The following is a 14,720-nucleotide window of genomic DNA, read 5'->3' as shown; positions in this document are numbered from 1 at the left end:
AGATCCAAGTTCAATCATAGCAAAAATGGAATTGTCACACGGACATTCATTTTGCCTCAGTGCACTGCAGTGTTTTCCTGTAGCTTGGTAAACAAGGTGTAATGAACTCAATTTTGATTCTGTGCTAAGTATCACTGAAGGCACACTGCTGATGGATTTCACTGTAGGGTAAGATTAGGGTCGCGGTGCTGTATGGGCTACCTGTTAAAATGAGAAATACCTTTTGTATTGAGTATCAGCTCACGGTGATTACATTTTTAATGTAAAAAGTTTATGGTCTGTAACTGAATTTGGTCCTGTGGTTAGTCACAGGTATACCATAAGAATGACAATATTTTAATATGAGGAGGAATGTTGCATCGGTTTTAGTCTGCGGGTGTGACTCAGATTAAGCAGAGGAGTGTGTTCTCCCTGTAGGCCCCTTACACCTGGGGGCATACTTTCACTTTGCGTTTACCCCGGGGAGGGCAACAGATGCCGCAGGGCCGCACGTCTGAGCACAGCGTTACGCCGAAATGCTTCCCCGGGGAAACAGACAGAGGGGAAGAGGGAGGCGGGGGCCGGGGTGTGTGCTGAGCACGGTCCTGGCGGAGGGAAGGGGTGTGGAGGAGAGGAGGAACCAGGCCGTAGAGCTGGAAGAGGAAGTAGGCGAGGGCGGGGACCCAGGGGGGCTGCAGGGTCCCCGGGGAGAAGAGCAGGAGGGCGTTGGAGGCGTGGAGGGGGAGGCAGAGGAGCACCAGGAGGGAGAGGGACAGCGCCAGGGAGCGGGACCGTGCCACTTGGCGGCCCTTGGGGGCCGGGGACAGGCCGCCAGGGGCCAGCTTGGGCGCCACGCAAAGCAGGTCCAGGTAGAGCGCGAGCAGGCCCAGCAGGGGGAAGAGGAACGCCGTGACGCCGTAGACGTAGACCAGGAACTGGGGGCTGAGCACGGTGTCCAGGGCGCACACCCCCCAGTGGGTCCCGTGGATTTCGGCGTAGGTGAAGTTGCGCAGGTCCTTCACGTAGAACTTGGACAGGAAGCCGCCGTAGGGGAGGTGCTGCCCGATGACGGAGCGGTCCTGGGGGCCGGGGTACCTGGGCGGGGGGGAAGAGGTGGTCCAGTTGGCGCCCGCCGCCTCGCCCAGCCCCAGCCCAGCCGTGCCGCCTCCCGGGGACTGGTCCCAGGTATCCAGAACATTCCAGCTGATGAACTGAGCGAAGGCGGTGAGGACGGAGCCCACCCAGCTGAGCAGCACCACCAGGAGGGCCCGGCGACGGCTCACCAACAAAGCATACCTGACACACGGGGGAGGGAGGAAGTACCAGCACATAAGAGATACCAGCGCAATACAAAAATGCACATTTAACACACACACACACACACACACTCATTCACACACTCACACACACATATTTTACACACACACACATGCTCACTCACTCATTCACATACACTCACACACACATACACACACACTCACTTATTCACATACACACACACACACACACACTCTCACTGACTCTGTCTCTCTCTCACACACACGCTCACTCACTCATTCACTTACACAGACGCTCACACACACACACACACTATCACTCACACACACAAACATGCAGACTCAGTCACACACACTCACTCACTCACTCTCTCTCTCTCTCACACACACACACACACAAAGCTAAGCCTTCCATCCTTTTATTTTTACAAGTCTTGTGGCATGCATCTCTATTATGGCACTGACTTGATTGAAGCTTTAGTCACTGTATCTCTCGCTCCAGCAGTGGTTATACAACCATTTTAATTAAAAGTCGCTTTGGCTAAAAGGGTTTTCTAAATGCCTCAATTGTACACTGAGGCAGAGAAGCAGGGCACAAATAGCAGGTCAGGCAGGAGCATGCAATGTCACAGAAAGCTGTTAGAACACTGTGTTTCGATTGGATGGGCCACATCTCCAAGGCGACCCCTCTAATTAAGGAGAGAGATAATGGATGCACTGCCTGATCAGACACAACAGAACCTAGACTAGTAACAACCTCCTTACTTCAAACACCCATGCGCGCACTCTGGAACATTCTCTGTACTGTACTTAAAAACTAATGCAGTGTTTCCCATCCATCATCCTTAACTATCCCAGTCACATCAGACTCCTTTCTTTTGTTTTATTTCCTGCCGATGCCCATCTTTCACCCCCGTCCTCTTTCAAACGGCGCACTGCACCTCACAGAATATTACGAAATAATACCACTGTTAATTGACTGGATTAGGAGATCTCCTCAAAGAGCTCAGCGGTAATCCAAGTGTGTGAGAACCTCAAATCAAACAGTGCCAATTCCACAGTAGGTAGATGTCTTAAAGTGGAATACAAATGACAGGAGCCACCCTGTACCCTTCTCACAGCTGACTACAAAAGTTTTTGGGCTTGGTTAGCACTTGGAAGGGATGCCTCATGAGAAAATCAGGTTGCTGCTAGAAGTGATATTGCTGGGCCAGTAGGGGGCACTCTTCTCTCAGCACCAAAGAGCAATCCAGTCTCATCGCATGTTTGATAGACCACTGCTGTAAAAAGTCCCATCCCCTGAATGAGATGTTAAGATGGAGGTTTGGACTCATTGTGGCCATTACAGATCAAATGGCACTTTTCAAAAGAGTAGGGATATTAGCCCCAATGTTCTGGCCAAATTCCCACAAAAAATGTCCCTCCATCTGACCACAGAGTCACCCCCTACAGTATATTCAGTTTGGCTTCACCAGTGTTTCCCAACCTTTTTTCCTTCCACAGCACATTTCACAAATTTACCGAGTCTCATAGGACACAACTCTCAAAACCGAGTGATGTACCGACAATCATGTGACCTGTCTCCAGTAGGGTTAAATGTTCTTCCCTGGGTTTTAATTAAGCAAACATGCATTTTAATGACCTTTATTTTGGCCTTTGTGGAAGGGGTTTGTTCATTTCATTTTTAAAATTAATTTGACCTTTGAAATTTTTTTAAAGGATTTTTCACACGGCACATCTGACCTCGCCTGAGGACACACCGGTAGGGGAAACCCTGGGTTACACAATCCCTTGCATTCCTAGCCACTTTGATTCCCCTGGTCATCACAGCAAAAGACAGGAGTCTTCAGTTCACCTACCTGATTTTTTAAAAAATTGTCAAGGAGAAAAAAAAATCACTGGTTGCAAGGAAAGAAAACAATTTAGCTTGTTGCAAACCCCACCGAAAACTGAGCAATCTCCGGTTGGTTTGGTCTGTGAGTTGCAGGGAGGTGCCGGCTACCACAAGAAGGGAAATGACACGTCGTTCCCTCAAATTATGTCTTTTCAATTTGGCAGCATCAGCAACCTATCCTGGAGTAGCTGGTTGTTGAGCTGTCATTTCGCTGTCAAAACTGGCTTAACGCTGGGTTATATCACTGGTGTTACTTCTGTTTCGACAAGGAATTTACTATTATTAACTCTGGAAGTCAACCATACTGCCTATCCTCTCAGTGTTTTTTTTCTTGTCCTTAACTGTGCCTTCCAAAACGCATAACGCTCTTGTTTTTTTCGTGCATCTGTCAACCGTCCCATCCTTCCACCTGTATTTTCCATTACCCTATGCAACCCTAACCGTAACTCTCACTCCTTCCCCTCTGTCCCAAATTTCTTACTGGACCCCATCTCCCCATGCCCCTAACCAGGAATGGATCTAGAAAATTGTGCCAGGAAACAAATATGAGAAATGGCCCCCTTGTATGCACACACGCACGCACGCACGCAAGTCCTGTACTCGTGCTCACAATCTTGCACTCACTCACGCACTCACCCACCCACGCACTCACACTCACTCGTTCATGCACTCTCTCGCTCACTCACCCATCCACGCACGCATACGTGCACACACACCTCTGGACCTGCTAGTGCCCGTGAAAGCTTCCCTTGTTTCACCCCCTAAGCTCCGCCCCTTGCCGGTGACAGACACGCCCCCTTACCTCTCTCCCAGTCTGTCCTGGAGGTGTGAGTCGAGGGTGAGCAGCAGCAGCAAGCACACGGTGAACTGCCTGACCAGCAGGGGGCAGCACACCAGGGTGAGGCAGGTGTACAGGCACCGGGGGCTTCTCAGGTTCAGCAGCACTGAGACCGGGATGGCCGCCGCGCTCCCCACTGCCCCCGCCCAGCCCAGGCAGATCCTCAGGCAGTCCGAGACACTGCCACAGCCCGCGCCCCTGCTGCGCTGGCCCCTACCCACACACATCCTCACACTCACCCAAATCACAGACATGTACAGCACGCACTGACACACTGTGTACAGCCAGATATGCTGCATGGCTGGGCCAGACAGCCAAAGAAGGGAGGACAAGGCAGAAGACATGCGAGAGATGTATGTTAGTGATGTAATGTTTCCAACACAGTAAGATGGCCAGTGTTAAATCACCTCTTACAGAGTACATGTGGTCCCAGTTGGACTCATATTTATGCTGTGAAACAGAGTTATATTAACACTGGACATTTTACTGCGTATACATGGACACAAGGGCTCTACAGCTTGTTAAGACTTGTCTTGACATCACTGGACTGCACGCGTGCATCGTGATCGTGACTGCAAACGCAGCCATCTAACTTGACAGAGGTTTTAATGATGTAAGATCTGTCAAACAAAACGCAGACTGGGAAGCAAGACAAGCCCGCCCTAAGAAAGGCTTCACCCGACAGACAATTACTTTCCCCGCATTTATAGCAAACTAACAGAAAAGAGACAAATTGGGAGACAAACTGATTGTGCAGAACACTTCATAAAAATTGCTTATTGTTCACAAAAAAACAGGTAAAAATTTAGGCGGAAAACTGCACACGATGGAGTTTTCTTTCAGAACTTTCAGCAGCTGCAATCAAATTTCTTTTGCACTAACAATTATGACTGGCCTTTGATATACCTATTCATAGCAAGTTGGTACCAAAATGCAAATAGTACAAATCAGTGCAAACACTTTTAAGGGGGTGGAAACAAGGCATCCGAGGACAGCACAATATTAAAAACGATTTAGTCAATAGGAGAGGAGAGAGGAGAAGAGAGGAGGGATGAAAGTAAGACTGAAGACAAATACCTTGGGTCGCGGCGGCGAGGACGGAACAGTGTGTTTCTCAGAGAGAGGGGAGAGCTCCGGAGAGCGATCCGTCTTTCCTTTGCAATTCCCTTCCTTCGCTTCCTCTCTATATATCTCATTGTGTATCATTCCCCCATCTAACACCGAGCACTCTCGCGCTCATAAAACTCCAGCCCCATTCGCTTCGCGGTGCCCGTGTACACAGCTCAATAGCGTCGATGCTAAGAGAGCGGCTCCATCCCTCACCTCCGGAGGTGTCCAAAGGGCAAACTTGGCCCAACAAATCAGCGCAGGATGTACACAGGCGCGCCGCTCCGCGTGTCTATCACCCTGAGTAAACATGTCAGTGGACCAGACAGACAAAATGGAGGGCGCAGTGATGGAAAGGAGGGACAAGGAGAAGAGAGGATGCAGGAAAGTACCAAAAAAAGGAGAGAGAGAGAGAGAGAAAAAAAAAGATTTTATCATTTCTCCTGAAACTGCCAAGCCATCGCATACTAGCTGGGAAGGCATGCGAAAAAGGGTTGCCATGTTCACAGTCAAGGGCACAATTACAGAGAAGAGAATATATTGATCCTGTTATGTCATATCATGTATAGATACAACCCAGATGGGTTAGTCACTTTCTTTCTCACACACAAGTAATCTTCTCTTTACATCCTCTGAGTAGACGTGTTAAATTCAAGATCTAACCAGCACCATCCAAATGACACACCAAGTTGTTCCGACCACTGAGGAGGAGGAGCAGAGCAATCATCTTCTTCCACCAACTACCAATTTCCTGGAGAAATTACTGAAGACATGGCATGTTAGTTTCTGCTTTTTAGTCCTCTAGACAAAATACAGAGAAGAATACCGTGGAGAAGGTGACAACCACCGTTTTATCACGTCAGAAGGCGCAGAAATTACCTGTTTCTTTGAATTTCTCACACTGACGTTGTCTCCACGTTATCCTGGCAGAGCCTGTGCTGAATGGGGCTGTTGAAATCAACTGAAAAAACTTTATGAATATAGGCCACTGAATACTAAATGCTCTGTTTGCCTTTCAATCTCGGCAGAGCACTCCATTACCCTGCACTGTCTTGCATCTTTGAACAAACACCAGAGGTTCTTACATTTTAAAAATAGCTGCGTAGAGTTACTTATATTCAGGTTTAATTAAATATCGCATCACTTTGTAAATGCAATTTGTATGCTGATAAAAAGGTCAGTATTAGCATTTTACAGTGTGCCTGAAATGGCATTATTATGCATTGAACCACTGCTGCTTAATCATATCAGACTAATTACCATTATTCTTTAACGTGCATTTAGCCCAGATTTTCCATTATTAATCTGAAGATTTACAAGAGACAAGAGTGCCACCCAGAAGATCAAATCTGGAACTGTAAGTGATGAAAGAAGTTTAAGACAATGTTATTCAATGCAAGTCGTTCAAAAATCAATGTTATTGGTGCTACTTCTAATTTCCAGTTTTGTTTTAAAGAAATGAACATATGATTGCTCTTAGGAAACCGTGTAATTCAACCTGGTTGTTTTTTTATTAAGAATGTAACTGTTAATAAAAACTGGTTAGAGACATTCGAAGGAACTTAAAGAATTTATTAGATATCTAAGCCTACATTGCATTAAAATCAACTTCCAATTAAGTCGTTGACAACTTCATCTCTCGCCACCAACTCGTTCAGAATGGACATTGCTTAATCCGGGCTAGTGTAAACATAGTGCGGCGTCTAATTTAGTAATTTAATTTTACCGTCAAATTCAATTAAAATGCACCTGACTCTTAGAAGTCAAATTGTGTTTGTCTGGTGTCACTTAGATCGCCGAATAAATCTGAAACACATGCTTTGAGTTTTCAATGAAAAACAACTGCACGAAAACTAAATATAGCAGAGTCACAGAAATTATCCCCTGTTCTCAATGCGCCAGAGGCCCAGCGCCCATGCCCAGAGAGCTCTAGAACGAGAGAATCTCGCGTGAATCCACGTGAATATCTTGGTTCGAATGCGGGCTGGAAACCCCGTATTTTCCTCTCCCTTTTGCTGTCGGCAAGCAAGGTAACTGGAAGTTTGCTCTGGTTCTGAAAACGCTTTACATATGCTTTTCCGATTCATATTTTTGTTTTTAAACCACTCGATTTCCATTCAGTAGCATTGGTCCATGTCATCCCATGTTCCAGTGGTTCACATTGGTTTTAAAAAAACGTTTTAAGGGGTAGCGAATGTGGCTAGCTAATGCTTCGCTAACTATGGCCGCCCCCTTATACGCCTAGCTATACAGCATGGTTTCAGCGTGCTTTGCACATAAGCGTTTGGCATATTTTTGTTCGGCTAGACGACTGCCTCTACTAATAAATTCGACGTTTGTGTCGTATGTAATGAGTGTTCGGTTTAAGTCATTAATTGTTGTAACCCTGTAGTTCTCGTAGCAGGACGTGACCGGTTGGCTTAAAAAGAAGGCTAACGTTAGCTAGCCACGCCGGCCTAGAACTTAGAGAGCTAGCTGGCCGTGTCTAATTTAAGGGTTCGAGTTACCGCAGTTAGAGCATTTTAGGTTAAGGAGCCCCCAGAAACCATTTGGTTGTTTTTAAGGCGCGATGTAAGGGTGCTTTGTACATCTTAGCTCAGTGTTGGGAATTAAGCTCGAGTGTGTGTCGTTTTATCGATTGTTCTCGCTAGATGTTCCAGGTGGCGTTTTTAAAGAAGTTACGTCTTTCAGTTTGATGGTTAGGTCATGGTTTCCAGCTGTTCTCTACAGAAAGGCTTGTCCCTCCAAAATCTCAAAAGCACGTTTTCTGGCAGCAGTCTGCAGAACTGATTTGTTGGCGCACTAAGTGCATTTTTGGTACTAAAGCAGTGGGTTCAGCTGTGACTTTAGATGCCAGTTTTAAAACTTTTCCATGCCCATCCTTCTGTCTTTCCTTCCCTCAGATGCCTGGTGTCACAGTGAAAGACGTCAACCAGCAGGAGTTTGTCCTTGCCCTGGCGGCATTTCTCAAAAAGTAAGTAACAGGCTTCAGAACATCCTCCTTTGACGCTCACAGAATTGCAGCTGCAATCCTGCTGCAATCAGGGCAGGCATATTTCAGCTTGCACCAGGTCTGTGACGATTCAGCTGTAAATATCCAAGTTTGGCTGCGGATAGGTTGGTCACGGACCGAAATCGGCGATCTATCCTCAGAGCAAGTTATGCAGATCCGGGCTTACACTACGCCGCCCACAGAGGTGCTGCTGGGAGGTGAAGTCCAGAGCCAGTGTCGGATGTAGTTCCATTACCTCCAGCTATGAACCAGTTGCGCTGCACCGCACCGCCATAGTTGTGCAATCAGTTTACTTGCTCTGGGCTAATGGTGTCAAACTGGTTCAGTCGAGAGCCAAGCGTATTGAAGTTTTCTTTTCTACTAATCACTGCACTATATAGCAGATAATCAGCCAGGGATGGAGAGCTAATAAGAGAAATCAGCTGGTGTGGAGCCATATTGAAATGAAAGCCTGCATACATTTGGCCCTTGAAGGCACACGGTTTGACGCCGGTGCTCTAGGCACTCCTTTGGAGTGTTTCTCTTTGGGCCTGTCATTGATACGTTTCGCAGATGCTGTTGTCCGCTGTGAATTAAAACGCTGCCGTGGCTTTATATCGGTGCCGTTTGTGTCTCTCTAAACGCCTTCCCTCCCGTTCCCAGGTCAGGGAAGCTAAAGGTGCCAGATTGGGTGGACACAGTGAAGCTGGCCAAGCACAAGGAGCTGGCCCCCTGTGACGAAAACTGGTTCTACACAAGAGCGGGTGAGTCTGAGTCTGATCTCTGCACGAACCTGTGAGTCTTGAGTCTAACCTCTGCTCAAATCTGAGAGACTGAGACCTGATCTCTGCTGAAATTTGTGAGGCTGTGTCTGATCTCTGCTCAAATCTGTGAGACTGAGACCTGATCGCTGCTCAAATTTGTGAGACTGAGACCTGATCGCTGCTCAAATTTGTGAGACTGAGTCTGATCTCTGCTCAAATTTGTGAGACTGAGACCTGATCGCTGCTCAAATCTGTGAGACTGAGTCTGATCTGTTCCAGAAGGTGTCGCCCAGGCAACGGCACCTGTTTTTCATGCCAAAACTTTCTCACTCAGCCCTAAATCATGCATTCCCATAGGGATGGATGATGTATCACGACAATAAATACTGTGTGCAATAACGGTTGTAGCCCCCGTGTGGTGTATCGCTTTTCTTTTAGTCTCTCTAATTGTACCTGATGCAGTTGTAAACAACCACACTTCAAAGGCTTTGTGACCTTGGTGCCGATTGGCTGCGTTATCAACATCCTATGCATAACAGTGGTTGCTTTTTGCTCCGTAAGCATTTCACCCAGCCTGATTAGTTCAGTTATGTACTAACTGCTTTAGGTACAATTAAAAAGGAAGTCGATCGGAAAGGTAATGCACCATATGGTTGCTACGACTGTTATTGCATCCGATAATTATCGTTGGGATGCATCAACCATCCCTACATTCTTGCATGAATATGTAATAACACTTCTGAGCTGCCTGCATTGAAAACCGTGTGTAACTAATGCATGAAGTTAGTTCAACGAACTCTCTGTTTACCCGGACCACTGATTCTCCCCCCGCCCCCGCCCCAGCCTCCACAGTGCGTCACCTGTACCTGCGCGGGGGCGTGGGAGTGGGCTCCATGACCAAGATCTACGGCGGTCGTCAGAGGAACGGCGTCTGCCCCGCCCACTTCAGCCGGGGATCCAAGAACGTGGCGCGCAAGGTCCTGCAGGCGCTGGAAGGGCTCAAGATGGTGGAGAAGGACCCCAACGGGTAAGGGAAGGAGGGGGAAAGGGCGCCGTGTCCCACAATGCATTTCAGTGTGAATAGAATGGCCTGTGATATGGTGCACTGATACATTATGGACTGGGGCCATCCCTCTGTTGTCAAAGCAGTATACCCGGGGTGTCCTGCCTTATTCGAGAAGGGCCGCTGTGTGTACCGGTTTTCGTTTGAGCTCAGCACAAAGACACCAGATTGCACTAATCAATGTCCTGCTCCTGACTGAAGGCCACGGTTAAGTTAATCAGCTGAACCAAGTGTCCCAGTGCTGGGCGGAAGCACAAACCTGCCCCCACCCTGGGGGGGTCCCGTATGTTTTCTATACGTAGTCTAGACCGGGGGCACGCAGCTCAAGCCCTGGAGGGCCGGTCTGCGTGCCGGTTGCTGTTTCAATCTTAGATTTATTTTGCTGACAGCTCTACTGTATTGTTATTTTCCAGCAGGGGAAAATGTGCTGCGTTTAAGCAGGTGTGTTCAATGGAGCGGTGTGCGCTGCTGTAGGAGAGTGGACTGAATGCTAACTGCTAGCCGTAGCAGCCAAAGCTACGTACCATGTATAGTGTGTTAAAGTGGGTACGTTTCTCAGTGACTGGGCTGGGAGATTTGGCCCGAGCACGTCGCCACCCAGCACTGTAAGTAAAGAACAGTCTCACGCTGGAAGTGCTGCCGTTTACCTGCCATTGCTGTGGATCTGCAATGAGGCCTGCAGTGGGCCAGCTCTGCTCTCACCCACAGGCAGGGTGCAGGGTGTAGCTTTGAGCGCAGTAAAACCTTCAGGCTACGCTTTGCGGTCTGCGGCTAGTGCGGCTAGCCGGCGCTTATACACACACGTCTGATCCGGATACGATCGAGTTAAATAATTAGAAGTTGGCGCACAATCCTGAGAGGCGCTGGCCTTTGTTGTGCGCCCCTGATCTAAACCAAACATGATTTGCCTTGCAAGTCAGATCACCGCCTGCCTGAGGCGGCTTTCCAGGCATTCTGATGGTCTGTTTTTTTTTTTCAGTATTCTACACAGATGTACCAGATTAATATTTTAAGGCAATTTTAACTACACCGAGTGCCTTGGGTTGTCTGTGTCTGAAATGAAATGAGATGAACGCACGTGTCGTCCAATGAGCGTTTGGTGCTCTCCATACTAAGCATAGGGCTCCTTTTTTGCTTATAAAATGGAGCGGATTCGACCAAATGGAGTTTTGCAGGTCATTAGGACGCGCGCTGTTTATTATTCATCTGATGCAGGTTCCTGTTAGAGCAGCCCTAATTGATCTGGAAGTTTGATTCGTTTGTAGAGTTTTCTTGGGGGTTTTTTCTTTTTTTTTTTTTTATGTGGCCAGAATTAAATTGCCAGCGCATCTCTCGCTGATGAAGGATGCCCAGCTGCTGATATTCTTCAGAGTATTTTTCTGAGATTTAGTGAAGTGGGAGAAAGCTTTGATGCAGCATTCTGCCCGGCCTGATAAAAGCAATGTAGGTGACTAATGCGATCTGAGAGATTACTCAAGCCTTTTCCAAATACAAGAATTTCTCTCTCTCTCCCCCCCCTCCCTCTCCCTCTCACATTTGTATGCTTTGTTGACATGAAAGCACAAAGGCATAGTTTTGCCGGAGCAACATTTGCATAAAATGCAAATTGGTAGTATCGGTCAACAGTAACGATGTCAGCTGCAAGAGAATTCTGTATTGGAGATCACTCCGATCTCTCCCAGCCAAGGCCCGTGTGTTGCTGTGCTGTAGAAGCATTAATCTTATGCGCAGCCGCGCGGATACCTCCTGCGTAACCCGTCATCCATTCCAATACAGTTCAGAGGTTCAGCTGTGTGAACTGAGTAACACAGGGAGCTGTAGTTCGGTCAGATTATTGCCCAAACATGTTTGTAAGCATCTGAAATTGGTGTCTGGGATGTTCGTCACTTAAGTGTAGGAACACACAAGGTGTCTGGAGGAGAAGGTTTTTGGTGGGGGTGGGGGTGGGGGGTGGGGGGCGGGTGGGTTAGATCACTTTCTGTGCCATTTTCTTTTCCACTTGCCTGTCTGTATTGATCTTGTATGAGCTGTGGATGTTGCCGTGGTTTCTCAGCCGAGCGAAGGGTAACACCGTTTCTGTCCCACAGCGGTCGCAGGCTGACTCCCCAGGGCCACAGGGACCTGGATCGGATCGCTGGCCAGGTGAGTCCCTGTAGTTCTGCATGCCTGTAGAAACCATTCTTTCCAGACCGAGCTCGGTCTCTGCTGTTCCTGCATTGCTGGCTGCTGGTGCCCTGCCTGGTGCCTCCCACTAGTCCCCCCCCCCACTGTCTGTCAGACTTTGTCCGTGGCGTCTACCTCTCCCTGGGGCTTGCTTGCCTGACAGACATGGCCTGCCTGGTTCTGAGAGGCTCCCTATGCAGGGTTCACCTCCAGTCCTTAATACCGTCACGCAGGGGCTTCCAAACATCCATGTGAAGGCCCCCTAATCCCCCCCTCTGTGTGGCAGAGGACCTCTTTACTCCACACACACACCACAGGCCGCCGCGCAGTGCCTGTTTAACACGGAACCGCGTATAGATCCCGCCAGTGAGTCACTGGGCACCGCAGCTGAAGCAGGCTTCCCCTAACCCAGTGGTCTCCAGCCCTGGTCCTGGAGAGCTACAGGGTCTGCTGGTTTTCACGGTGACCCTGCACCTCATGAATCAATTAGAGCGGTTGATCACACAGTTAACTCAACTCACCTGGTGTCTTGGGTCTCAATTGGGTGCTGATTTTACGGTGAAAACAAAAACCAGCAGGCCCTGTAGCTCTCCAGGACCAGGGTTGGAGACCACTGCCCTAACCTTTCCTAGCCTTCCCTAGCTTTACCTAGCCTTCCCTTGCCGGCCCTTAGCTTTCCCTAGCCTTCCCCAGGCTCCATTATTTTTCCCATAACCTTCCCTGGCTTTCCTTCCGTTTCGATACCGGACGGTGTCACCTTTGAGAAAAGGCCCCACGGCCCCCCACCATCCTTATGCTCCAGGCCTCCTGACGGCGGCAGCCAGTGAAGCGGCTCGTCGTGTGCGCGACGTCGGTCCCGAGTTTGCGTGTAAGAGCCTGACCCCGGCCCCACGCACACGCGCGTACTGAGGACCTTCGGTCTCCGAGCCCCGACTCGCACCCGAGGCCGCGGCGTCCTCCGCCTTTAGGAAGACGTGTAGCGGTGCGCTCTTGATGCTGTCCCCCCCCCCCCCCCGGGGGCTCTGTGCTAAACGTTTCTTTCCGAGGGGCACACGTGCCTGTATGATGAAAGATTTAACGGCACGCTAATGCGTACGAGTTAGCACACGTGCTCCTGAATGATTTTTTCCAGTTGGCGCACGTCAGTTTTCGGGAGCGAGTTGCTGCTCCCGAAAATAGGCGCTCTGCGGGGCGCCGCTTCTGGGTGTTCCAGATCCCTACCCCTCTTAATCTGCACCCTTCCGCATTGAGCCTTCGAAACCCTCCTTTCATCATTCTGCTGCTGTAAGACCGGCTCCCGTGAGATTCTCCCGTTTTACCGTTCCCCCCCCCCCGCTCCCGCTGCTGACTGCCCCGCTGTAATCGCCCTCCCGCTCGGCCGCCGTCTTGGTTCCTGGGGCCGCCAGCTCCCGCCGGGTCCTGCGGGTTTTTGCCGCTCGCCGTTTGATTGACCAGTCAAAGCGGTCGATTACGCGGTTAACTCGCCCCGCCCGGTTTCCTGGGCCTGAATCGGCCGCTGATATCGAGGCAAAAAAAGAACCACAGAAACCGACAGACCCTCCGGCCCGCCGGGACCCGGACCGGGATCGAAGACGGCCGGCTTGGCCTGCGCTGCGTGCGTGTAACTGCGCTCCCGAGTGCCCCCGCTCCGGACCGCAGCTGCCGCTAGCCTCTGCCCGCGTTCGGTTAGTGCCGTGCGGCGCTAGCCCCCGCCGCCGTGCCCGCGTTCGGTTAGTGCCGTGCGGCGCTAGCCCCCGCCGCCGTGCCCGCTTTCGGTTAGTGCCGTGCGGCGCTAGCCCCCGCCGCCGTGCCCGCGTTCGGCTAATGCTGTGCGCCACTAGCCCCCGCCACCGTTAGCCCCCGACGCTAACCCCCGTCGCTAGCCTCTGCTACCGTGCCCGCGTTCGGTTAGTGCCGTGCGCCCGCTCAGCGCTCGCGAGACGCACTCTGAGTTTACTGCCTCTGCGTGCTCTGCTCTTTACTGCCTCCGCGCTGGCTGCTGCATTGCCGTGGCGCGCTGCTCTTCATCCGTCTCCAGCGCGCGTGCTGCAGGAGCGGGAGCGGCTGCCTCCGCCATCTGCTGAGCTCGCTCTCTAATGGCCTGCGAAGCCCGCCGCTGTCTGCGCATGGAAGGTGCTACTTGAAGCAAAAATGTTTCCATTATAAATTTTGTTGTTCTTCTCTCACTCTCTCAACCCCTCCCCTCCCCCCCTCCCCTCCCCATCCCCCTCCCAGGTTGCAGCTGCGAACAAGAAGCCTTGAATTGTGTATTAAAATAAAAAATGTTTTGGAGAAAAGGTGATCACGTTGTGGTGTTCTGTTGTCTCCCTCAATCTGTTCCCAGCAGCTGCTAGGGCGCATTAAGTGACTTATTTTCCTGACTAAATTCATTTTGTCAGTTTGGTAGAGCATGAATTGCAATTTGATTGCTTTTCATTGAGTCTTGGTAGGGAAATGCATTTGATTTATGTTCAATTGTGTTCTGGCTTTCTTGCATGCACCCGAGTCAAATTTGAACCAGAACGAGACAAAAGTCATTTGCACGCTCCACATGGCAAGGTATGCTGGCTTTCTGTAGACTGGTTCTAACCTTCCATCCATTTTCTAAACTGCTTGCTTCCAGGCTGTGTCGGCACACTTGCC

At 49.8% G+C, this 14,720-nt stretch overlaps 2 protein-coding genes across 7 annotated transcripts; one reads left to right on the top strand and one right to left on the bottom strand.

The window, feature by feature from the left end:
* Positions 1–7,120, bottom strand: LOC118229938 (adenosine receptor A1-like). Of its 6 annotated transcripts, XM_035422555.1 has the most exons (4): positions 5,975–7,120; positions 5,312–5,395; positions 3,953–4,289; positions 1–1,275 (listed from the first exon to the last, which is right to left on the bottom strand). In XM_035422555.1, exons 3-4 carry the CDS (start codon positions 4,285–4,287, stop codon positions 423–425), a joined length of 1,188 nt encoding a protein of 395 aa, XP_035278446.1. In that variant the 5' UTR covers positions 4,288–4,289; positions 5,312–5,395; positions 5,975–7,120; the 3' UTR covers positions 1–422. The 6 variants fall into 6 exon arrangements, with proteins under 6 accessions (XP_035278446.1, XP_035278437.1, XP_035278409.1 ...); XM_035422546.1 differs by having other exon boundaries at positions 5,066–7,120; XM_035422518.1 differs by having other exon boundaries at positions 3,953–5,395; positions 5,705–7,120.
* Positions 7,047–14,379, top strand: rps19 (ribosomal protein S19). The gene is made up of 6 exons (XM_035422969.1): positions 7,047–7,125; positions 7,999–8,069; positions 8,751–8,851; positions 9,695–9,878; positions 12,002–12,056; positions 14,313–14,379. The coding sequence occupies exons 2-6, from the start codon at positions 7,999–8,001 to the stop codon at positions 14,337–14,339; spliced, it is 438 nt and encodes a 145-aa protein (XP_035278860.1). The 5' UTR covers positions 7,047–7,125; the 3' UTR covers positions 14,340–14,379.
* Positions 14,380–14,720: the final 341 nt, after the last annotated feature.

Source organism: Anguilla anguilla, chromosome 1 (genome assembly GCF_013347855.1).
Source record: "Anguilla anguilla isolate fAngAng1 chromosome 1, fAngAng1.pri, whole genome shotgun sequence".
Lineage (NCBI taxonomy): Eukaryota > Metazoa > Chordata > Actinopteri > Anguilliformes > Anguillidae > Anguilla > Anguilla anguilla.
Note: the sequence above shows the minus strand (reverse complement) of the source record. Positions and strands in the feature narration are given on the sequence as shown.

Bases quoted from the DNA above. Each gene is read 5' to 3' on its own strand.
- rps19 (XM_035422969.1), top strand. From the start codon at position 7,999: ATGCCTGGTGTCACAGTGAAAGACGTCAACCAGCAGGAGTTTGTCCTT. The intron at 8,070-8,750 runs GTAAGTAACAGG...TCCCGTTCCCAG, and splicing joins CTGGCGGCATTTCTCAAAAA to GTCAGGGAAGCTAAAGGTGC. The intron at 9,879-12,001 runs GTAAGGGAAGGA...TCTGTCCCACAG, and splicing joins GTGGAGAAGGACCCCAACGG to CGGTCGCAGGCTGACTCCCC.
- LOC118229938 (XM_035422518.1), bottom strand. From the start codon at position 4,332: ATGTCTTCTGCCTTGTCCTCCCTTCTTTGGCTGTCTGGCCCAGCCATG. The intron at 1,276-3,952 runs GTAAGGGGGCGT...CCCGTGTGTCAG, and splicing joins CAGGACAGACTGGGAGAGAG to GTATGCTTTGTTGGTGAGCC.